Source organism: Pinus tabuliformis, chromosome 8 (genome assembly GCF_031772625.1).
Source record: "Pinus tabuliformis cultivar Carrire ecotype Pingquan chromosome 8, CPIR1, whole genome shotgun sequence".
Lineage (NCBI taxonomy): Eukaryota > Viridiplantae > Streptophyta > Pinopsida > Pinales > Pinaceae > Pinus > Pinus tabuliformis.
The window spans coordinates 481985648-482010429 of NC_142294.1; the positions used below are offsets into that span (position 1 = coordinate 481985648).

At 39.4% G+C, this 24782-nt stretch overlaps 3 protein-coding genes across 3 annotated transcripts; all 3 read left to right on the forward strand.

The window, feature by feature from the left end:
* Positions 1 to 13904: 13904 nt before the first annotated feature.
* LOC149236165 (S-adenosylmethionine decarboxylase proenzyme 3-like) lies at positions 13905 to 14465 on the forward strand. Its single transcript, XM_089368793.1, has one exon. The coding sequence runs from the start codon at positions 13905 to 13907 to the stop codon at positions 14463 to 14465; it is 561 nt and encodes a 186-aa protein (XP_089224919.1).
* A 2051-nt stretch (positions 14466 to 16516) lies between these two features.
* Positions 16517 to 18412, forward strand: LOC149236166 (galactinol synthase 1-like). The gene is made up of 3 exons (XM_089372325.1): positions 16517 to 16983; positions 17409 to 17864; positions 17967 to 18412. Exons 1-3 carry the CDS (start codon positions 16633 to 16635, stop codon positions 18201 to 18203), a joined length of 1044 nt encoding a protein of 347 aa, XP_089228451.1. The 5' UTR covers positions 16517 to 16632; the 3' UTR covers positions 18204 to 18412.
* Positions 18413 to 21716: 3304 nt separating this feature from the next.
* Positions 21717 to 23613, forward strand: LOC149236167 (galactinol synthase 1-like). The gene is made up of 3 exons (XM_089372326.1): positions 21717 to 22191; positions 22626 to 23081; positions 23181 to 23613. Exons 1-3 carry the CDS (start codon positions 21841 to 21843, stop codon positions 23415 to 23417), a joined length of 1044 nt encoding a protein of 347 aa, XP_089228452.1. The 5' UTR covers positions 21717 to 21840; the 3' UTR covers positions 23418 to 23613.
* The last annotated feature ends 1169 nt before the right edge of the window (positions 23614 to 24782 follow it).

The following is a 24782-nucleotide window of genomic DNA, read 5'->3' on the forward strand; positions in this document are numbered from 1 at the left end:
AAAAATTGGTCAAAACTGGGCAAATTTCCGAGCTGAACAGTGAAAAATAGGCAAAAATCCTCTATGTGTCGCGCATGATTCTCTATGCGTTGCGCCACTTTGGAGCTGATTTTGAGGCACTTCCTGAAGTCCAAATTGAGCCCAAGATATCTCGTTGGAAATCCCTGTCTGTCCACTTTCCAACCCAAGTGGAATTTCTGAATTTGGATGTCCTTTGCCCCTCCAAAACTTCAATCTCCCAAGCCTGCTTCCTGTGTGTCAAAATAGGGGCAGTAAGGTCATTTTTTTAGTGTTTTTGACCTCCTGAGGACTCAAAACTTGCCCAAATTTCTTGGCCATGCACCAAAAACCATAATTTATCATGAAAAATCCAAAAATGCAAAAAAAATTTGAATTTGGAGCCCTCTAGCAAAAGCGAGCGCCATGTGGCGCAGTGCATAGGGAGGCAAAAACCTGTTTTTTAGTGCAAAAAATTTCAAAATGCCAAAAATTGCTCCAAATTTCTTGAAATTTGGGCTGGACCTTCTCCATTAAGTATCATGCTGGGCTAAAGAGGCTTCAGCCAATATCTGAAGACGATCATGCTCCTTTTGCCTCTTTTTCTTCCTTATCGCCTTCTTTAGTTTTGCCTTTAGATTCCTTATTCGTGCCTTGCAAACCTTGTTCCGCCCCATGTATTGGAAAGCCATGTGTCTCAGCAATTCTTTGTCTCTATCGGCTTTGTCCAGCAGTCCCTCTAAGTGGATGTTGACTCTCTCGAGCCAAGACTCTTGATTATCATTAATCTCTTGCTCCAATGAAGAGAGCTCAATTCTCCTCCTTTGAGCAACTTGATGATTCTCCCTGATGTTTTGTAATTCCATAATCGCCTGCTGATCTTCAAGCTGCTTATTTCTTTGCTCCAAGTATTTAATATTCCACTTAGCCCTCTCCAAGTCGAGGGACAAGGCTTTGATCTCTGTCTGCTGCTCCTGGATGATATCTCTAAGTTTGGCACTTTCCGGGCCCATATCTATATCATCATCATGAATGAGAATGAAGTCGGTCTCTCATTCACCTGAAGGCCCCTCATCCTGCATTGGCCTCTTGCCTTTGTCCTGTACCTATGGTGCTGATGTCGGAAGCGAGGCCCCTTCCACACTGGGTGGAGATAACACTCACTTCGTTGCTACAAACAAATGTCTAGTGCCCCTCTGATATGTGATGAAAACTGGCACACTAATGGTCTCATGGCACTCATACTGATGAGAAGGTCCACCTGTCTCATGCCCAACCTCTAAAAGCCCCTGTGAAGCTCTGAAGAAATCACGGGAGATGAAGTCATCCCAAGTGATGCCCTGTAATCCAAGCTGATGAACCACCAAAATCTTAATAAGAGCAAAATGATAAACACTGTTAAGTTGCTACTGAGGGGTTTTGTGCTGCACAAGGGTGGTCATCCTCTCTATGTTCCGACAAATGAAATATGGAATGTTCATCATCCGTACCCTGGTGAAATGCATGAGCAACCTGATGTGATAAGCATATAAACGAGAGAACCGTCCCTCACAGCTGAAATACTTCATGATTAATTTCATTAGTGGAGCATATTCATCTTTAAGATATCATAATGGAAACACTCTCTTGAGCTACCTCAAGAAACCGGTTTTAATATATGGCTCATAATGCTGCCGGTCAATCTTCTTCCTCTTGTTCCATGGTTCCCCAATGTTGGGTATGCCGGTTGCCAGTGAGATAGATTCTGGTGTAAGTGTGAAGGTGACACCAGCCAAAGTAACCTGATCTCCATGTAAATGTAGTACAAATAGATGAGCCAACTCATGATGAAATTGAACATTAGCCACCTTCTCACAAAACTCATAACATGACTGATGCTGAAAACAGAAGATGGCTAGAGGGCAGGCCTGTAATTCAGTGAGGGTGATTGGTTCTTCTCTGATATGTCTACCTCCTCTATGAGGCCTCCGGGGTGCATGTTCCTCCATGGGTGAGTCACTGTGGGTTTCCATTCCATAATCAGATGAATGCTCAGATGCCATGACTGCTGTACAAAATGCCTTGGAGAAAAAGATGTTGGTGTATGAAAACTGTGTTGGACTGCTCTTTTAGTGATGTGCCTAAACTCTGCCACCAAGGGGAAAACAGTGAAATAGGGACTGTTAGGAAGGGGAAAAAATAGTAAGGGATTAGGGAATATTAGGACAAATTTTGTTAGGGAAATGTAGGAGGGTTTGAGGGGTTTTATGTATAGGGTTAGGAGAGTTTTTGTAGGGTTAGGGTTTAGGGTTTGGAATTTGAGAATTTGGGACAGAGAATTTGGGATAGGGGTTTGATGATTTTAGGGAGTAGGGAAACTTAGGAATGATGAAAATAAGGGAGAAATGGGATGGGGGAATGAATTTGGTGAAAACCCTAAACAAGAATCTTCATGTGAGGATTTTGACATGGTAGGGTTTGAGTTTTTGTTTAGGCATTCACCACATCAAACCACATAATATACACCTTAAACTTGGATGGATGAACAACAAAGGTGGAGCTCAACCTACTTGAAATCAAGAAAATGCATGTGATTTTGGCAATTGGAGATTGTTCTGGAACTTTTTGGGCCAGCCAGTTGTATGCGCCACACAGTTTTCCCAACGCGCCACGCCTTCCCGGTGCACCGCGCCCGTGTTAATTTACACTGAATGGTCGCGCCCAATGCGTCGCGCCTCCCCAGTGCGCCACGCCACCTACTTTATGCGCCGCGCCGGCTTTGAACGCAGCTTTGGCTTGAAAATTTACAATTTCACCCTCTCACCACTAGACTTCGACCCTCTTTGATCTCTTGGATGCAAATGAATGTTTTAAAACAATGAGAACATCTTATAGTGATGGATTTGATTTTTGTTTCTCACAAACCCACTTTGTAATGTTTTGACTTGGCACTTTTTTCCCAATTAATACAACTCTGTCTTTTTGGTTTCCTCTTTGATTTTTTGGCTTGAATGATGTTTTCTTTTGGCAATTTTTGCAGGGATAGTGGCATGTCTTGACAAAGGAAGACTAGGGTTGCGCCTCGAGATTTGAACAACTGAATTTTTTTTGAAAATTACATGGCAATTTATTACAAAACGAAATGATGAATTTTCTTCAAAACAGATTTTTTGAAGAAAAGTCATAATCCATCCATATGACGATAAAATTTTGTGAAATAAAACCTCCCTCTGGCCTGCTGGCATTATTGGACACTTTGAAGACACAATTTGTGAAACCCTAGACCTAGTGACTGAAATGACTCTGCTGATCAAAAGACTAAAACATGATTGTAAGTGACTTTAAAAGCTTGATTAAAAGACCTGACCCAGCGGGTATAAGGCATGAGGGAGATGAATGACAAGACCCTTCCATCAGATTATGGCATGCCCCTAACGGAATGCAGCTGATCGTGCTGAATGAGACACCTAAAATGAAATGCAATAAGAGAAATGATCTCTGACGGAGGGATGATCAGACCGACTCTAACACAGTCATTATATTATACAAGGATTTGAGTGAGTGGAATTATCATAGGAATTATAATATTATATATAATTAAATTAATAATATTAAAAATATTTGTCTACATACATATTATATATTGAATTAAATTAATAATAATAATAATAATAAAAGATTATAAAAAAATCCTATATGATTTAAAAATGGAGTTAATTTAAATTAATAAAAAATGATATTTAATAAGAGTTGTAATTGTGATATAATAATTAATTTTTAATTAAAATAAATATTATTTAAAAATATGATATTTGTTTTGGTGACGTGGTGAAATTTAGTATGGTTTCATGCCTTTCCATATGACTCAAATTCTTTAATAATTATATCTTCACATATTCCAGAAATCAAAAGTAGATCATCTGCTTGCACTTTAATACATTCCTTGAACTCTAGAGAAAGTGGCCTTTTGTCTTAAATTATGATAATGCCAGGTGGAAAACGCAAATCATCATAAACTTTCCCATGTGATATCCCTTAAGGTAGAGAATGGGTTCACAAAACAATTTTGCAAAGCACAAACGTTGCCCAAAGACCATGATGAACAATGACCCTTATATGAGTATTAAATAATATTAACTATTTTTCCAAGAAACTAATATGAAAACCACACTTTAATTTATGCAGTCCAAAAATGGTAAATAAAATAACTTATCATATATCGAAAAATAATATAGGTGGGATAACTTTATTAGTAATACATTTTCACATAATAATTATTAACTAATCAATCATACTTAGATGTCCATATTTATACCACTTGTGATCCAGGTGGATATTGGTGGCCACCTGCCAAGTCCACTTGGACCCCCACCAGTGTTTCTTTCAGCTTTTCAGTTTCCTTAATTGTAGCACAGTTTACTATTTTTAGCAGTTTTTCGGGTGCTGAACTTCCGGAGCCGTTTTGAGGCCCTAAACGACGTTTTTTGGGAAAACTGGGAGCAACATGGTTCCATGGACTGATGTTGCTCTTCCCAAAGTTGTAGTTCTCAAATAGATCTTTCCAACGAGATACTATGTGCATCAAACGGAGATCATATGCCAAATTTACGACCCTAGGAAGTTGATGTACCAATTTACCCAAACGGGGCCCACAGTTTGGCATTTCATCTTCTAGGGTTACGTTTTTGGATGTTTAGGGTTTTCCATTGTTTCTAAACAATAAATAGGCCTTCGAGCCTCATTGTAACACAGTTCAGAGGCATGTAGCCACCACATCTCTTCTCAGAGATAAGCTACCATCGCCTTAGCTGGTTTATTTCCATTTCTATTTGTAAGCATAGTTCAGTATTTTACATTAATGAAATGAAGTATTATTTCCGTTGCATCTTTGTGTATATGTTTATCTCTGTATTTTATTGCGTTCCTGTTTAAATCTGAATCAGTGGTATCAGAGCGGTCTGTTTTTTCTCTGTTTTTCTTTGCATGTCCCCAACGAGGTCGGGATATAAGGAGTTAGGGCTTGAACTGGTCGAACCTTTGCAAGTCCAACCTCGCAAATCCCAAAGGCCTCCCATGGCGGACGAAAAGAAAGACGAGGGGGCAGGAGATCCTATCAAAATCTTGCTTGAAGAAACCCTCGAGTGACAAAGGAACGCAATGATTGACAACTTTGCCCAAATCCTTCAGCGGCTACCCAGGGGCGACGCATTGGCTTCCAACAGCTACTTTGGAAATGCCACACCGTTTAAGGTACAAGTTAATTTTGAAATCCACATATTCAAGGGTCAGATAGATGCAAATGTCGTCAATAAATGGTTAAATCTACTAGAGGGTTATTTTTCTGTTCATGATTTTTCCAGTCGAGATAAGATTATTTTCGCTATTCTCAAAGCAGCCCCCCACATCAAGGACTGATGGGAAACCTACTGCAAGCATAAGTATGAAAGTACAGGCTCACTATTTTCAGCTGCATCCACTTGGAATTCATTCCGGGATGCCATCAAGGAGCAGTACTACCCTATCAGAAGCTAGATGAGGATCAATACATAAAGTGGACCACGCAGCGGCAGGGAAGGGACCAAGACGTGCCAGAGTTCACCAATATTTTCCATACCCTTTGCACAAAGTTGGGTATCAAGGATTCGGAGCAGGATTTGGTACTCAAATACCGTGGCTGCTTGCACAAGTACATCCAGGAAGAAATAGAATTCATGAACATCTCCTCACTCGGCACTACATACCGATATGATGTTAGGGTCGAGCAAAAGTTTAAACAAAAGAAGCAAGACTTTGGATCTGTGAATCTGAAGAAAGGGAAAGGTGCCCCCAAACCGTAGAACAAAGGACAAAGCCAAGGCGGGGCGTCCCAAGACAACCCACCAAAGTTGCAAGAAAAGAACAACGCTGCGAAGCCGAGAAAGGACACAGGAAAGTGGTGTGAGTTCCATAAGAGCTCCACTCACAACACAAGTGAGTGTCGGGCCAAGCAGTCACTGGTGGCTGAGCTAAATGTTTCAGAATTGGATGCAGGTTCTGACTCTAAGTCAGAACCCAACAAGGGGAATGACAAAGGGAAGCAGATTATTGATGCGAAGCCCAATACCACCATTGTCACCATGAAGATCCAGAAGGAGGAACCCGAAGATCCAGGAGAGGAGGAGTGTCTCTTCCACTCCCAGATGTAGGTAAAGGGCTCCCCGCTACAATTCTTTGACGACAGCCGGAGCCAAAAGAACCTCATTTCGGCAAAGGTCATGAAGCGGCTGGGCTTACCGACCATAGCACATCCACAACCGTACACCATCGGGTGGCTTCACCAAGGATGGGATCTTCGCATGAGCCAGCAGTGTCGCCTTCCATACAACATCAAGCCCTTCACGAATGAGTAATTGTGTGACATTGTTCCCCTTGAAGTTTGTGATGTATTACTAGGACAACCATACTTGTGGAAGCAACAGGTTGTGTATGAATCAAGGCCCCATGGTGTTATTGTTACTTTGGGAATTAAGTTGTACAAGATACTAGAGGTAGCACCACCTACCGCCATCTCTTTGATTACTCGAAAATAATGCAGTAAGCTCATTTCCAAAACTGGGAAATTTGTTTTCCTGATGATACGCCCTCAACGAAAGAAGAAGACGGTGGCCACGACCTCCAGACAAGGCCCCTCTGCATGACAACTACAGATGGACAAGGTCGTGGAGGAGTGCGAGGACATCTTCACCTCCCCCGCAGGGGTTCCTCTACACTGTCAGGTCAAGCACTCCATCGATCTGACCCCAAGTGCGCCGCTGCCCAATGGACCAATATATCAGCGCTCCGTTCTGGAGAATGATGAAATCAAGAGGCAAATTCAGGAGCTACTGCAGAAAGGTCACATCCGTCCAAGTTCATCGCCCTGTGGGAGCCCGATCATGTTGGTACAGAAGAAGGATGGGACTTGGAGACTTTGTATTTACTATCGAGCACTGAATAAGATCACTGTCCGTAATCAGTACCCGATCCCACAAATTGATGACCTCTTGGACCAACTAAAGGGGGAAAAATATTTCAGCAAGATCGATTTGAAGTCAGGATATCACCAGGTACCAATTGAACCCTCCGATGTGTGGAAGACTGCCTTCAAACCCAAGGAGGGCATGTTCGAATGGTTGGTGATGCCTTTCGGATTGATGAATGCTCCTGCAACCTTCATGAGGCTAATGGATGACATCTTGTGGCCATTCACGTGGTATACTTGGATGACATCCTGATCTTCAGCTAGAGTTGTGAAGAGCACCTCCACCACATCCGATAGGTTCTCCAAACACTGCGGCAACACAAGTTATGTGCCAATTTGGAGAAATACACTTTTGGCATGACCCAGGTTCAGTATCTAGGATACATTATTGATGAACAGGGGGTGCATGTGGATCCATCCAAGATCGAAGTAATTTGAGATTGGCCATCTCCAACCATTCTGACAGAGCTCCGCAGCTTTCTAGGTCTTGCCAACTTCTACCGCAGGATCGTGTTGGGATTTTCTCATATCACTTGGCCCTTGAGTCAAGTCACCAAGGGAGGAGCCAAAGCAAAATTCTTTTGGTCTGAATCTCAATAGAGGGCATTCACAAAGTTGAAAGATCGCCTCTGCATGACACCCGTGCTCGCATTACCAGACTTGCAACAACCATTTAAGGTCGAGACAAATGCCTCTGACTATGCTATTGGGGCAGTCCTTACTCAACACGAGCATCCAGTGGCATATCACAGTGAGACACTTTCAGACACAGTCCAGAAGTATCCCACTTATGACAAGGATATGTACTCCATTGTGCAGGCCTGCAGACAATGGAAGCATTACATTTTGGGGAAGGAAACGATCATCCACATAGACCACTGACCCCTGCAGTTCATACAGACCCAAGGGAAATTGCAGAATGATCTCCATCAGAAGTGGTCCACATACCTGCAACAGTTCCATTTGAATATCAAGTATAAGAAGGGTAGCACCAATAATGTTGCAGATTGCCTTAGTCGACCACTGATCATGGTGTTAACCACTATGCTCAACTCTTGTGGGCACGAGACTTCTAATTGGCCACTTCTCTACAAAAGTGACCCAAAATTCGGCCACACATACCAGACACTCTTAGAGGGTCAGCATGTTCCATATTTTCACCTCCAGGATGCCCTGCTATGCCACCTGGGTCCTTTGTGTTCCTTCAAGCGAGCGTTCCAAGATGATTTGGGAAGCATACTACAGTTAGGTTGTTGGACATTTTAGGGTCGAGAAAATGGTGGCAGTACTGTAGAAGTATTTCTATTGGCCAAATCTTCGACATGATGTCGGGAAGTACATCAAATCATGCACTGCCTATGCCATTGCCAAACCGACCATCAAGAAACAAAACCTCTATACCCCGCTACCTACCCCTAGTCGACCTTGGGAATCCATCCCCATGGATTACATGTCATGTCTTCCTTCCACTAAGCATGGAAACGACTGTGTTTTTGTGGTTGTCGACAAGTTCTCGAAGATGGCCATTATGGCCACCTGCAAGAAGAATATCACAACAGAAGCCACTGCTAAACTCTTCTTTGAACGAGTGTGGGTACACTTTGGTATCCCACAGTCTATCATCTCAGATCGGGACAACAGGTTCCTCAGTACATTTTGGTCCAGTCTCTGGTCGATGCTCGACACCAAACTCACTAAGTCCACAACCTTCCATCCTCAAACAGAAGGCCAAACAGAGGTTGTCAACAGGATGATCGTACACATTCTCTGCATGTACAACTCAAATCATCCACGCACATGGGACAAGAGCCTCCCTTATGTTCAACACAGCTACAACTAGGCTCTTCATAGCTCGACTGGCCACAACCCTTTTGAGGTGGGCTTGGGATTCCAGCCACTATGTCCCATTGATATGGCCATGCTAGTTGCAGCGACTCACGCAGATTCGGCTCATGTCCAGTCTGAAACAAATAAGGAAAATAGCTTCATTGAGCACATCCAACATATTCGCCAGTAGGTCCATGACATTCTGGAGAAATCAAATGGCAAGTACAAGCAGCGACATGATCAACATCGAGTGCCACACAAGTTTCAGGTGGGCAACAAAGTCTGGTTGCATTTGCAAAAGGAACACCTTAGCGTAGCCTATTGGAAACTCAGACCACTCCGATATGGTCCTTACACCATTACCAAGGCTGTGGGAGACAATGCATTTGAGCTCAGCATTCCCCCATTCCTTTGCCTGCACCCAGTGTTCAATGTGGACTGCTTTCGGCCATACTTCCATCATTACTAAACACATCCGACATTGCAGAACAACTCACAACCACAGAGTTAAACCCAAATTGCATGGAACAAGCTGCAACTGATCGGATCATGGACACAAAGATCAAGCACACTCGCCATCAGAATATCCAATTGTATCGAGTTATCAAAGCAGGCCAACTCCTTCACCAGGGCAAGTGGCTCACCAAGGACCAAGTTCAGAAGAAGTTTCCTCATCTCATGGAGGAACTCAACGCAATGGGGACCATTGCTTCCTAAGGGGGGAGGAATGATCCAAGTGGATATTGGTGGCCACTTGCCAAGTCCACTTGGATCCCCACCAGTGTTTCTTTCAGCTTTTCAGTTTCCTTAATTGTAGCACAATTTATTATTTTAGCAGTTTTTCGGGTCCTGAACTTCCAGAGCCATTTTGAGGCCCTAAACAACATTTTTTGGGAAAACTGGGAGCAACATGGGTCCATGGACCGATGTTTCTCTTCCCAAAGTTGTAGTTCTTGGATAGATTTTTTAATGAGATACTGTGTGCGTCAAACGAAGACCGTATGCCAAAGTTACCACCCCGGGAAGTTGATGTACCAATTTACCCAAATAAGGCCCACAGTTTGGCGTTTCATCTTCTAAGGTTAGGTTTTTGGATGTTTAGGGTTTTCCATTGTTTCTCAACAATAAATAGGCCTTCGAGCCTCATTGTAACACAGTTCAGAGGCATGTAGCTACCACATCTCTTCCCAGAGATAAGCTACCATCGCCCAAGCTGGTTTATTTCCATTTTTTGTTTGTAAGCATAGTTCAGTATTTTACATTAATGAAATGAAATATTATTTTCGTTGTATCTTTGTGTATATGGTTATGTCTGTATTTTTTTGCATTCCTGTTTAAATCCAGATCAACTTGTCACATATTTTAACTTAACACATAACCACATAATACACTTATATTAAGAATAATGAAAATTACGATTTCACTTACCATTTTAACTAAGATATAAAAAACATAACAATCTATTTACTTGTGACTGGACATAAATAGTACTAATGCCATTGATATGAAATAAAATAGGTTAAACATGGAATCCATTTAATTGGAAAATTTCTCACTCTCACATGACCCAGTACCCCCCACCTCCCAACATACATATATCTATATTGTTATTTTCTAAGGTCCAGTACCCCACCTCCCAACATACATATATCTATAATGTTATTTTTTACAATAAGTATTACTTTATGTTATGGAACTTTACTTTAACTTATTAAGCCATATAAGTTAAAATGATTATATCTATTAGCAAATTTGGATTACTAAAATAAATGATGATTATGTAAATTTATAATAAAAATTGACTTTAAAAAAAAAACATTTTTTAATTAATGTAAATAGAATTTAAATGTTTTTGTTTAACCTATAACATAAAGTAATATTGTAAAATCATAATAAATGAGATAAAGTTAAATCTTTTTAGTTTGATTAAGTTTTTAGGTTGGACATATATGAGTGAATTTCAAAGTATGGGCTATATAAACCAACAGTTCAATACACTAAGGTATGGAAAGAATACAATAAGGTATATAAAGAATCAATGTGTGGTAGAGTTGTCATCTATGATGGCTTTTAAACTTATAGTGTAAACAGTTATGTTCCCTTTGGCCCTTGTTACATATAAATCATATAGAAACAAAGAGCTCATATTATATATGAAAGCAAATAAATTCATGGGTAAATATTTTATCAAGAAATATGCTTTAATTAATAAAAGGTAGCCACCTCTTCGTGGATTCAAATCAATCATATGAATAACATGCACAGATCCCACTAATGTGATTGATATGAAATAAACAACACGCAGTCTCCACGTCAGCTACTACACATGTGTCGTACACTTATGGAGGATCATTGTCATTTCATAGTAGTTGAATGTGATTTGAGTAAGGGTGTTAAATGAATTTCATAGTCAAACTATTTAGAAGTTGTAATACTATTTTTCAGTTCGTATCTTTCTTGATTAGAGCTCCTTCCAAAATAATTTGGGATTATTTTTCCAAGGAAGATTAGTTCTTCCCTCCTTGAAACCATGAAATTGACCTTTTTCTTTCTTAATATCTGCTTCTAAGCTTTGAGCTTTATGTTATCCTTGTTTGACTCTTTTCACATTCTCCTTGCCTTTAATATCTGCTTGTAAGCTTTGAGCTTTATGTTATCCTTATTGACTCTTTCCACATTCTCCTTGCCTTTTTGCATTCCTTGTCAAACCAAGCATTAATCGTAAAGAAATTTGTTTTAGACTTCGTAATTTTTGCTATTTTGCACTCTACAAGTGCGCTTTGAATTAAATGTGTTAATTTGTGACTATGAAGGCCGTGAATTGAGGCTTTCTCCTTCTCGAAGAGCCTCTCTAGCGTCATTTTGAAGGTATTGCAATTTTCTGGAGTCAAAAGAATTCTGCCCTTTGGGAGATTTTTGTTGAACACAATGAGTTTTTGACTCTAATTGTTTTTTCCTAGTCCAAGAGAAACTTAAATAAATTGGCTTGTGATCTGATTTTAAGTCCCAAAACTCATCTCCAATCAAAACTTCCTCCATTTTCTAACATAAACCATGCAATCAAATTACATAATCTACCACATTTGGGGATTAAATGTTGGCATTATGATTCAAGTGTTGTCCTTGATGGCAACTCACTCAGAAGGTTGGTACAGGTGCTCAGAGACTGGTACAGGTGATGACAACTTAACTAGAAGACAGATCTCAGTACAGCAGGACAAGAAAGAGATATACGCAGGTTCAGCAAGGAGAATCAGCGTGTACACGCAGGTTGGCTTCAGCAAAAGCGCGTGTATGTGGAAACGTACCTTTGGTCCATGGCGGTTAGTCCTTGGAAGTTGTGCCTATGGTTTCGGACCATTGTGTCTCGACGGGCGTGTCGATCCCTAGTATTGAAGTTGATGGTATTATGTTTCTATGGTTTTGGCTCTTGGTATTGAACAAGGCCTAAAGCTATATAAGGAGAAGATCACTAGGCAAAGGAGCATGGATTGTGTGTGGCTGACGCAGTGAGAGGATCTGGTATTGTTGGTTATCTGTTCGGGACGCTTAGTAAGGGTCGGATCTGACAGCAAAGGCAGAAGTAATCATTTCTAGATCTGCACGCGGGTTGCCTTTGGAGAAAGCGCGTATACACGCGGTTTTGGTACAGTGAAGTAGCGTATGCATGATAAGGGTTGATATTTCAGGTTGTTGCTGATTCTGGTGGTTGTTGCAGAGTTCTAGATTCTGGTTGGGTTCTGTGTTCTTGATGACAGGGTTTCAGTGATTCGGTATTGGGTTGTTTAATGAATTATGATGCAAGTATAGTTGATGATTGTATTGTGGTAATGTTTGCTTTGTACTCTTGGATCCAGTCTGAAAATTGATGAAACGTGGTCCCTGAAGGTTGTAGGGTCAGCACCTACGTACTAGTAAATAGATCAGCTAGTACAAGAGCTGAGGGGGTTGTAGCTCCCTTCCAAAAGTAGTTGGAAAACGAGAGAGAGGGTTGTAGCCCTCTGCAGGTTGTAGCCTGCATACTGGTAAAGGACTGCACCAGTATATTGTAAAAGAAGTTTCTCATTAAAGAAAGAAAGAGACGAATTGCAGCAGGTGGTTTTCACCCACATTGGGTTTCCACCTTATATCATGGTGTTCATGTGTGTGGCTCTTGTGTGATGATTCTGTTCTGTTATACTGCACCTGTTTACTGCTAAATTGCTTAATAATGTTCTGATGCATTTACTGAAGATAAGATTAACTGAATCATAAGATATCTGCATATACGCTAGTTGCTTTAGACACAGTCGCGTGTACACGCTGGTTCACTTAACATAAGTCACGTATATGTTTCTGAGTAGGAAATTGAAAAGGTTTTATTAATCTGATAATACTGATTCACCCCCCCTCTCAGTATTATTTCCAACATTAAACACTTCAATATAGTATTTTTTCTTTCTCCATAGTTCCTTATCCCAAGTACAAGGAGCCTGTAGAACTTATCCATAACAAAGGTTTTTATCTCTTTACTATTTATCCATAACAAAAAAAAATATCTCTTTACTATTTATAAGACATTTGTTCAAGTAAAAACCCCATTTACCAAACCATTTATTATTTTGTTAAATCCAAATGTTTTTTGTTTTGCACAATAAACCTTAAAAATATTTTATTAGGCCAATAAGCTTCCTATTGACACTTTCATTCTCCTATTGACATCTAGCATGGTTTCCTATTGACATCTATGCACAGATTTTACGTCACCTTTCTACTCCCCACTTGACATATGTGCACACCAGTTTTATGTCAGAGTCTTTTACGTCGGAGTTCCAGGACAATCCATTTCAATTCTGCCTAGATTGCTACAATTGTAGATACTATGCATCTTCATTATCAAATACTGTTACTGAATATTTTATTGTACAGTATCTCACATCTGGTTTTGGTTTGCATTTCTGTGCAGTGCGTCCAAGAGCCATCCTAATATTGTCGAAGTAACAACTGTGCAGTTAGGATTTAGAATTAGATCGCTAGGAGGAGATCTGTAAGGCTGTCAGATTAGATTCCTATCCCTCAACGCGCTATCTTGTTTTGTATTCCATCTTTGCTACAATTCAAAATGGATATGGCTTGTGAAGAAGTGGTTGCCGGCCCGATGACTACAATTGGTTTCGAAGGATTTGAAAAGCAGTTAGATATTGAGTTTTTTGTATCTTCATTTTTTACTGAATCAAAGGGCAGGGGCCTAAGGGCACTCACTCGAACCCAATTGGATGAAATGCTCAACGCAGCCGAATGCAAAATAGTTTCTGAGCTCTCTAATGAACATTTCGATTCATATCTCTTGTCAGAGTCGAGTCTCTATGTTTACCCATTTAAGATCATTCTCGAAACCTGCGGGACGACCAAGCTGCTGCTTTCCATCCCTCCGATTTTAAGCAATGCAACCAACCAGTCTCTTTCTGTAAAAAAAGTTAAATACACTCGTGGAACATTCATCCATAACGGAGCACAGCCATTTCCTCATCGGAGCTTTTCTGAGGAAGTGTCATATCTGGATAAGTACTTTGGAGCTCTCGGATTTGGTGGAATGGCTTATGTTATGGGAAATTCTGGAACGTTTTACAACTATCATATCTACTCCGCTTCTTCACTGGCATATCTACTCCGCTTCTTTTGATGATTTCGCATCGGAGGGTGCACCTTCTCTAGTTTTTACATTGGAGATCTGCATGACTCAGCTTGACAGCAACTGTGCTTCCCTGTTTTATAAGCATCCTTGTAATTCTGCGGCAGAAATGACACTTAATTCCGGTATATCGAAAATTCTTCCTCAGGCGAAAGTCTTTGATCTTGAATTTGATCCTTGCAGTTACTCCATGAATTCTATTGAAGGACCTGCTTTATTTACAATTCATGTAACTCAGGAAGATGGTTTCAACCTTACTTGCAGGTAGACAGTTTGAAAGGCGTTGGTGAGGAAAGAAGCAGAAGTAGCACAGTTATAGAATATGAGAGAATCTCCACTTATTGACAAACAAAAACTCCAAATGCCAATGCTAACTCGTAGATTGATCCTTGAAGGGCCTGGAATAAGCATAGTTGAGGTACGGGCATATTAAGAATGTTTGGAAGTTTCTCTTTTGAAGTCCATACTATCGAGTTCTATTAGTCCATTGATGATGACTTTTGATTGCAGGTACAAAATGGTATTTATAGTTTTGGGATGGCTACCTAAGATGACAAGTTGGTAGATTCAGGGGAGAGAGCCAAGCTTAATGAGACGTCGATAGGCAAACAAAATGGCAACCGTCAAAGTAGTCTGGGAAATGACCGTAGAAATTTATCAGGGTTAAAAAGTAGTGGTACATAGGGTGAAACAAATACAAATACAGGAACTGATACTATGGCTCCATCTGCATCTAAAAAAGCTACTCAATTTCACGTTAAAACAAATACAGGAAGTGATGCTATGGCTCCATTTGCATCTAAAAAGAGTACTCAATTTCACGTTAAAGCTGTTGAAATGATCATAGTAACAAATCTCACCGAGGAGATTAATACAAAGTATCTTCATTCCCAATCTCCAGTGAAAAATGCATATTCCATGTCACCATGCCTTGTGAGAACATGTTGAGACATAAAGCATAGTTCATGTGTTTCTCATATCCACTTTCGTAAACACATTCAACATATACATCTTCAATTATATAATCTAATCATTATTTTAATTGAATTTAAATAGTAATTTTAAATCACACTTATTTTCTATTTTTAGTGTTTTATTAGAAATATATCAAATTAATCTAATCATTATTTTAATTGAATTTAAATAGTAGTTTTCAATCACAATTATTTTTTATTTTTAATGTTTTATTAGAAATATATTAAATTAGTGTTTTTAATTTGAGCTAATTCATAAAACTAAAATATCATCTTTTACAATATTTATATAAAATTTAAATTTACCAATACATATCGCATACATATCTATAAATGTGTTTCTCTTAGTAGTTTCCAATTTAAAAAACTTATTCGCCTCTCTGTCCACATTTTGAGGCAATTGCAAGTTTTATTTATTTTATTTTATTAATGCTTTATCGTGAGCGTGTGAACCCAGCCATTATTGCTGACCTCTGATTCATTTCGAAGACGGTCGATAGATCTACCGAGGCACCTTTCCAATGCTCTACTTGACACGTCAATGTCTAGGGACAGTTGTCAGCAGAGAGTGAATAGTAATGGAAATGCTTACATGTACTTGACACGTCAACGTCTAGGTACACTTGTGAGCGTAGACTGAATAGCGACAATAGTGCTTACATGGACGAATAGTAGGACAGGATTTTGATTCCTTTCATAAACCCTAACACGGCTTTGTCAGGAATCGTAGATTCTAACTAGCTTATTATTTAGACACGTGTCAGCAATTTACTGAGGGAATCGGGGAAACACGAGAACCACAAACTCAACTCTTTTTGATCTCGCAAATCGGGCCGTCGATTTTTGGAGCATGAATCGATCTGAACGGTCCGCCCGGTGCACCAGAAGGTTCTAGTCGTGCCCATAACATGGGTGATTAGCGAGAAGTTACTGGGAGGCGGTCTCAGCCGCCGGCGCCCTTCTGGATTCTTCTTCTGGTTTTCATTTCGTTTCATTTCGGATTTCCGTGGAATGTCATTTAATTTCATTTCATGAGGAAGAGCTCTATATAACACCACAGAACTGTGAATAAATTCAAGCAGAGTTCACTTACTGAGCGGCATTTGCTTCCTTAGTAATTGCGAGGTAAGGTTTTCTGGGTCGTCTTCTTGTAGAGACAGAGATTTGTGCTTCAGGGAGTAGAGATGGCTCCAGAGGTAACAGCCGAGGTATTGATCAACATTGCCGGAGGTAAGGCGATGGCGGTGAGCGGCCTGCGCACCGTATACTCGAAGAGAGCTTATGTGACGTTCTTGGCTGGCGCAGGCGACTACGTCAAGGGCGTTGTCGGCCTCGTAAAAGGCCTGCGCAAGGTTAATTCGGCGTATCCCCTCATCGTAGCCGTTCTTCCAGATGTTCCGGAGGAACACAGGCAGCTTCTGAGGAGTCAGGGTTGCATTGTTCATCAAATTGAGCCCATCTATCCTCCGGAGAACCAGGTCCAGTTTGCTATGGCTTATTATGTCATCAATTATTCCAAGCTCCGGATATGGGAGGTATAATTTGAACTAACTTCCATTCCTATTCCGATTCCCTTTTCTTGAATCTTTTATTTATTATTTCTTGAATCTTTTAGAGCAGAAATGTAAAGAACTCTTACATTTCGTATTCCGACTCCCTTTTCTTGAACCTTTTATGTATTATTTCTTGAATCTTTAGGGGAAGAAATGACAATAACTCTTCCGTGTCAGATTCTGATTAACATTTCTTGAATCTTTCATGTTATTTCTTGAATCTTCTAGGCAAGAAATGAAAAGAACTCTTACATTTCGTATTCCGATTCCCTTTTCTTGAATCTTTTATGTATTATATCTTAAACCTTTTCTCGAATCTTTTAGGGAAGAAATGAAAAGAACTCTTACGTTTATCTAATTTGTTAAATATCTGAAATCTGTGTCTTATGTGGTTTGTGCTGGTCCAGTTCGAGGAATATAGCAAGCTTCTATACCTGGATGCAGACATTCAAGTGTATGAGAACATCGATCACCTCTTCGATCTTCCGGACGGCCATTTCTATGCTGCGATGGACTGCTTTTGCGAAAAGACGTGGAGCCACACTCGGCAGTACGAGATCGGTTACTGCCAGCAGTGCCCGGAGAAGGTGCAGTGGCCAGAGGAATTAGGACAGCCCCCTTCCCTCTACTTTAATGCGGGCATGTTCGTGTTCGAGCCCAGCAAGCTGACGTACGATACGCTCCTTGAAACCCTAAGGGTCACCCCTCCCACGGCCTTCGCGGAGCAGGATCTTTTGAACATGTTCTTTAACAAGGTGTACAAACCAATTCCCTTGGCCTACAATCTGGTCTTGGCCATGCTGTGGCGCCACCCGGAGAACGTGGATTTGGACGGAGTGAAAGTTGTCCATTACTGCGCTGCCGTAAGTATTTTCATTTCGGCCTGAACTGCAGTAACTATTTCCCAAATCTTTGGAAAACTTTAATTCATATCTAAAATATGTGCGGTGATGGACGTGGTGCAGGGATCGAAGCCGTGGAGGTACACAGGCAAGGAGGAGAACATGGACAGAGAAGATATAAAGATGTTGGTAAAGAAGTGGTGGGATATCTATAATGATCCGTCCTTGGACTTCAAATCATCTGACTCGATGCCCGATTCGGAGACGCTCTCAGAGCTGCAAAAGATGACTAGCAGCTCCATACTGGCTGCAGCCATTCCTGGACCAAACGCTTGGCTCTCGCTTTCGCCTGCCGCTTAGGCAGCTGAATTCCGTTATCGGTCGGCAAGAGTTCGATTCTTATGCAATACAAAGTATGCTCGTCGAAGTGGTCACGCAGTTCCGTCTCATTATTTGCGAAACATACCACTGAAATCGTTTGTATTTTTGTATTTATAGCCGAGAGGCTCGTTGTGCCCTGCAATGCCCTACAGGCCATAAATGAAAATGATAATTGATATTTCAAAATATATTGGTTTAAAGGGATAAAGCCTGATATGTGATGCGGAAAACTCTTGAATTTATAATCACAATTTTCTGTTTACTACCGCTCAAAAGTCTCACTATCTGATTCAGCGGCACACACTGCAAAGCGCTAAATATGTGATTTAGAAAACTCTTGAAAGTATTATCTCAGCTCTCCGGTTGCTACCATTCAAAAGTCTCGCAATCCAATGCACTCGCTACAAAGTCCTGACAATTCAGAACCGAGTTTTCAATCACGACAGTGGCATGTTGAGATAAGTGTATAAATGATTTTTATGTGTATAATATGCACTAATACTGTTTTGTGTTTTTAGTCTCGATGACAAGACAATGTGACAATGTGTTTTTTGTATTTTTAATGAAAAGATAATAATGTGTTTTTAGTATTTTCAATGAAAAGATAATATCAATTCATTGAGGCTAATATGATATCATAATTGAATGCATCACATTCTGAAATGAAATATTTTTTTCAGTTCAGTTCCTTGAAAGCATTATATTCATCTTCTGAAGAAGTAATTTGAACTATCGTGATATGTTTTTACTTTGAAGTGTCTTCCTATTAGGTATGAATACAATTTATTAACTGCATATAGTATGGCTAACATTGATTTTTAATAGATGGGTTTGAGTAAGTTCATTCCTTTAAGTTCACTACTTTCAAAGACAATGAGCCCTCTTCCCTGCATCAAAACTACACCAATGTTATGTCCTGAGGCATCAAACTCCACAATGAATATTTTTGTGAAGTCATGTGTCACTAAGATGGGAGTTGTACACATAATCTCTCTAAGTTCTTCAGATGCTTTGGTTGAGTCGCAGAAAATGCTTCCTTATTCAACAATTTTTTTAGAGTTGTTGTTATTTGACCATAATTCTTGACAAATTTGTGATAATATCTTGCCAAACCTAACAATCTTATGAGCTTCTTCAAGGTATTGTGGATTGGTCATTCTCTCATTTTTTTTATTTTGTTAGGATCCACCTTGACACCATCATGTGATACAATATGACCCAAATATTCCATTTATTGAATCCTAAGGCACAATTGGAAGGCTTTCCATATATATTTTCTCTTCCAAAAATGTTAAGACCTTGTCAGCGTGTTGTACATGCTCTTCCAAAGATTTGTTGTAAATTAGTATATTTTTTCATCATTTTCATCATTGCATTATTATTTTTCCAAATTTAAGAGAATCATCCAAAGTGAAATTTATGAATCCATTTCCCTCTTCACATGTCTTTACCCTTCTATGTTAGATATCTTAATATCTCATTGCTTTGAAAAATGTGTATAAACTTAACCTTTTTGGATTATGTTTGAAGTTTATTATTATTACAAAATTATATTGTGACATTCTCATTTGAAAAATATAGTGACATTTTGATAAACATAAATCTTAAATTATAGTATTAAATTTTTGAACATGATTGACTTTATATAGTTTATGTGGGCTTAATGGTTAAGAGTATGTGTTTCTTCATAAGAGGTCACAAGTTCAAAACCAGAGGGGTAGAGTGTGTATCTGCCAAACCTAATCTAAGGAAGACCCAGGATCATTGCTTTGAAAAATGTGTATAAACTTAACCTTTTTGGATTATGTTTGAAGTTTATTATTATTACAAAATTATATTGTGACATTCTTATTTGATAGTGGAAAAATATAGTGACATTTTGATAAACATAAATCTTAAATTATAGTATTAAATTTTTGAACATGATTGACTTTATATAGTTTATGTGGGCTTAATGGTTAAGAGTATGTGTTTCTTCATAAGAGGTCACAAGTTCAAAACCAGAGGGGTAGAGTGTGTATCTGCCAGACCTAATCTAAGGAAGACCCAGGATCAATTCTCGTAGCTACCACTATAACACCAAGAGTACATTCAACAACTTGCAAGCCAGATATACTAATTTCTTATGATTTTGGCAAGAGCGGAGATTCACGCTAGGGGGAGTCCTTTAACTGCACACCATAGCAAGACAATATACTCAATGTGATTTGAACCTTGACCTCGTGGGTTTCACCCAACAAACCCAACCGTCTCACCACACATCACTGTATGTATGTCTTTGTAGACTTAGCAGTCAAATTGCTATGCGGAGGTTTCATACACCAATTTCTCCCACAAATAAGAGGGTCTCATACACTAATTTCACTACGCGGAGGTGGGTGAGTTCCTTGTACCACAAACAAGGGGGTCTCATACACCAATTTGTCCCACAAACAAGAGAGTCTTATACACCAATTTGGTATCTTACCGTGACCTTAAAAATCTATTTAGCGAGGGTTTTGCCAAGAAGCTGGGAGCATTTATTGTGAGGCCTCACAGAAAAATGGTCAAATACATCAAGCACATGAAGAAGCAATTTGTCCCATAAACTATCTTTAGCCTCATGGACTTTAAAATAATTTTTTTCTTTTTTCTTTAAATATTATATAATTTTAATTTTTTATTTATTTTTAACCTATCAACCTTCATACACTTTTATAATTTTATTATTAATATAAAATTTCTAAATTAATATTTTTTTTTAATATAAAATATAAAAAATAAAAATTAATATTTTTTTTTTAATATAAAATATAAAAAATAAAAATAAAATTATTTTATTAAAAATAGATATTAAAATATTTTATTTATAATGAAATGAAAAATATTTTATTTTATTAATGCTTTCTCGAACGCATGTGAACTCAACCGCTATTGCTGACCTCAGATTCATTTCGAAGACCGTAGATAGATCTGCCGAGACACATTTCCAATGCTCTACTTGACACGTCAACGTCTAGGTGCACTTGTCAGCAGATAGTGAATAGTAATGAAAACGTTTACATGTACCTGACACGTCAACGTCTAGGTACAGTTGTGAGCGCAGACTGAATAGCGACAATAGTGCTTACATGGACGAATAGTAAGATAGGATTTTGATTCCTTTCATAAACCCTAACACGGCTTTGTCAGGAATCGTAGATTCTAACTAGCTTATTATTTAGACACGTGTCAGCAATTTACTGAGGGAATCGGGGGAAACACGAGAGCCACAAACTCAACTCTTTTTTATCTCGCAAATCGGACCTTCGATTTGTGGAGCACTAGGCGATCTGAACCGTCCGCCTGGTGCACCAGAAGGTTCTAGTCGTGCTCACAACATGGGTGATTAGCGAGAAGATACTGGGAGGCGGTCGCGATTCTTCTTCTGGTGTTCATTTCGTTTCATTTTGGATTTCCGTGTAATGTCATTTAATTTCATTTCATGAGGAAGAGCTCTATATAACACCACAGAACTGCAAATAAATTCAAGCAGACTTCACTCACTGAGCGGCATTCGCTTTCTTAGTAATTGTGAGGTAGGGTTTTCTGGTTCGTCTTCTTGTTGAGACAGAGATTTGTGCTTCAGGGAATAGAGATGGCTCCAGAGGTAGCAGCCGAGGTATTGATCAACGCTGCCAGAGGTAAGGCGATGGCGGTGAGCGGCCTGCGCCGTGGATACTCGAAGAGAGCTTATGTGACGTTCTTGGCTGGCGCAGGCGACTACGTCAAGGGCGTTGTCGGCCTCGTAAAAGGCCTGCGCAAGGTTAATTCGGCGTATCCCCTCATCGTAGCCGTTCTTCCAGATGTTCCCGAGGAACACAGGCAGCTTCTGAGGAGTCAGGGTTGCATTGTTCATCAAATTGAGCCCATCTATCCTCCGGAGAACCAGGTCCAGTTTGCCATGGCTTATTATGTCATCAATTATTCCAAGCTCCGGATATGGGAGGTATAATTTGAACTAACGTCCATTCGTATTCCGATTCCCTTTTCTTGAATCTTTTATTTATTATTTCTTGAATTTTTAGAGCGGAAATGTAAAGAACTCTTATTTCGTATTCTGATTCCCCTTTTTTTGTATGTTTTATGTATTATTTCTTCAATCTTCTAAAGAAGAAATGAAAATAACTGCCATTTCGTATTCCGATTCACTTTTCTTGAATCTTTTATGTATTATTTCTTGAATCTTTTCCTGAATCTTTTAGAGCAGAAATGAAAAGAACTCTTACATTTCGTATTCCGATTCCCTTTTCTTGAATCTTTTATGTATTATTTCTTAAATCTTTTCTAGAATCTTTTAGGGAAGAAATGAAAATAACTCTTACGTTTATCTGAGTAATTAAATATCTGAAATCTTTGTTTTATGGGGTTGTGATGGTCCAGTTCGAAGAATACAGTAAGCTTATATACCTGGATGCAGACATTCAAGTGTATGAGAATATCGATCACCTCTTCGATCTTCCGGATGGCCATTTCTATGCTGCGATGGACTGCTTTTGCGAAAAGACGTGGAGCCACACTCGGCAGTACAAGATAGGTTACTGCCAGCAGTGCCCGGAGAAGGTGCAGTGGACAGAAGAATTAGGACAGCCCCCTTCCCTGTACTTTAATGCGGGCATGTTCGTGTTCGAGCCCAGCAAGCTGACGTACGATACGCTCATTGAAACCCTAAGGGTCACCCCTCCCACGCCCTTCGCGGAGCAGGATTTATTGAACATGTTCTTTAACAAGGTGTACAAACCAATTCCCTTGGCCTACAATCTGGTCTTGGCCATGCTGTGGCGCCACCCGGAGAACGTTGATTTGGACGGAGTGAAAGTCGTCCATTACTGTGCTGCCGTAAGTATTTTCATTTATGCCTGAATCGTAGTAACTATTTCCTAAATTTTTGGAAAACTTCAATTCATATCTAAAATATATGCGGTCATGGTGGCGCAGGGATCGAAGCCGTGGAGGTACACAGGCAAGGAGGAGAACATGGACAGAGAAGATATAAAGATGTTGGTAAAGAAGTGGTGGGATATCTATAACGATCCGTCCTTGGACTTCAAATCGACTGACTCGATGCCCGATTCGGAGACTCTCTCAGAGCTGCAACAGATGACTAGCAGCTCCAGACTGGCTGCAGCCTTTCCTGTACCAAACCCTTTGCTCTCTCTTTCGCCTGCCGCTTAGGCAACTTAATGCCGTTATCGGTCGGCAGAAGATCGATTCTTATGCAATACAAAGTGTGATGTCAAAGTGGTCACGCAGTTCCGTCTCGTTATTTACGAAACATACCACTGACATCGTTTGTATTTTTGTATTTATAGCCGAGAGGCTCGTCGTGCCCTGAGCCATTAATGAAAATGATATTTGATATTTTAAAATATATTGGTTTAAATGAATAAAGCTTAATATGTGATGTTGAACAACTCTTGAAATTATAATCTCAATTCTCTGTTTACAACAGCTCAAAAGTCTCACTATCTGATTCAGCGGCACACTACAAAGCGCTAAATATGTGATTTACAGAACTCTTGAAAGTATTATCTCAGCTATCTGGTTGCTACCATTCAAAAAGTCTCACAGTCCAATGCGACGTCACTAGCTACAAAGTGCTGAGTTATCAGCACAACCAATTTTCAATCACCACAAGTGGCAAGCACAACCAGTTTTCAATCACTACAGGTGGCAATCACCACAGGTGTGATAGGTTGAGTGTTTCATACACTAAGGGTCTTATACAAATGTGCTTAGTCTTAATTTTAAAATTAATAATATATATATATATATATATATAAAATAAGTGTTTATTTTGTTAGTATAGGTTGGTCTTAATTTTAAAATTAATAATATATATATATGTTTGACTATGATTGATTTGGATGAACCATGTTTTACTATGATTAAATTTGGTTGGTCTTATTTGACTATATTGAACTACAATTGGGCATGGTTGAATCTGTTTGATCATGTTTGACTATGGTTAATGATGCTTATCATGGGTAAAAATGTTGATTATGGTTACCATGGTTTGTTATAGATATATTTAGTTAATCATGGTCGTCTATGGTTGATCATGGTTAACTTTGCTAGGCCTTGGTTGTCTTTGGTTTACTTATAATTGATTTGTTTTATGCTTGGTTGAGTTATGGTTGAATTTGATTTACAATTGTTTACTTATGATAGACTCTAGTTTATGTTTAGTTTACTAAAGTTGCCCTCATTGACTTAGATTTATTATGGATTCACTATGGTGAACTTTGCTTTATTATAGTTAACCACATTTGATGATGTTTGACTATGGTTGAACATGGTTGATATAAGTTTATTATAATCGACTTTGGTTCACCATGACTGCATATGATGGTTGATGTTGTTGATTATGTTTAACAATGGTTTACTATGGTAATGTGGCATCACCATGTTCATCATGGTTGACTATCATTAAATTGTTACATTCCTTAATGGATGTATCACAATTTGTCATCTATCAAAAGTTATGTCACATTGCAACATTCCTTAGGAGTTATGTTAGGTGTGATGTTCCTTAATGAT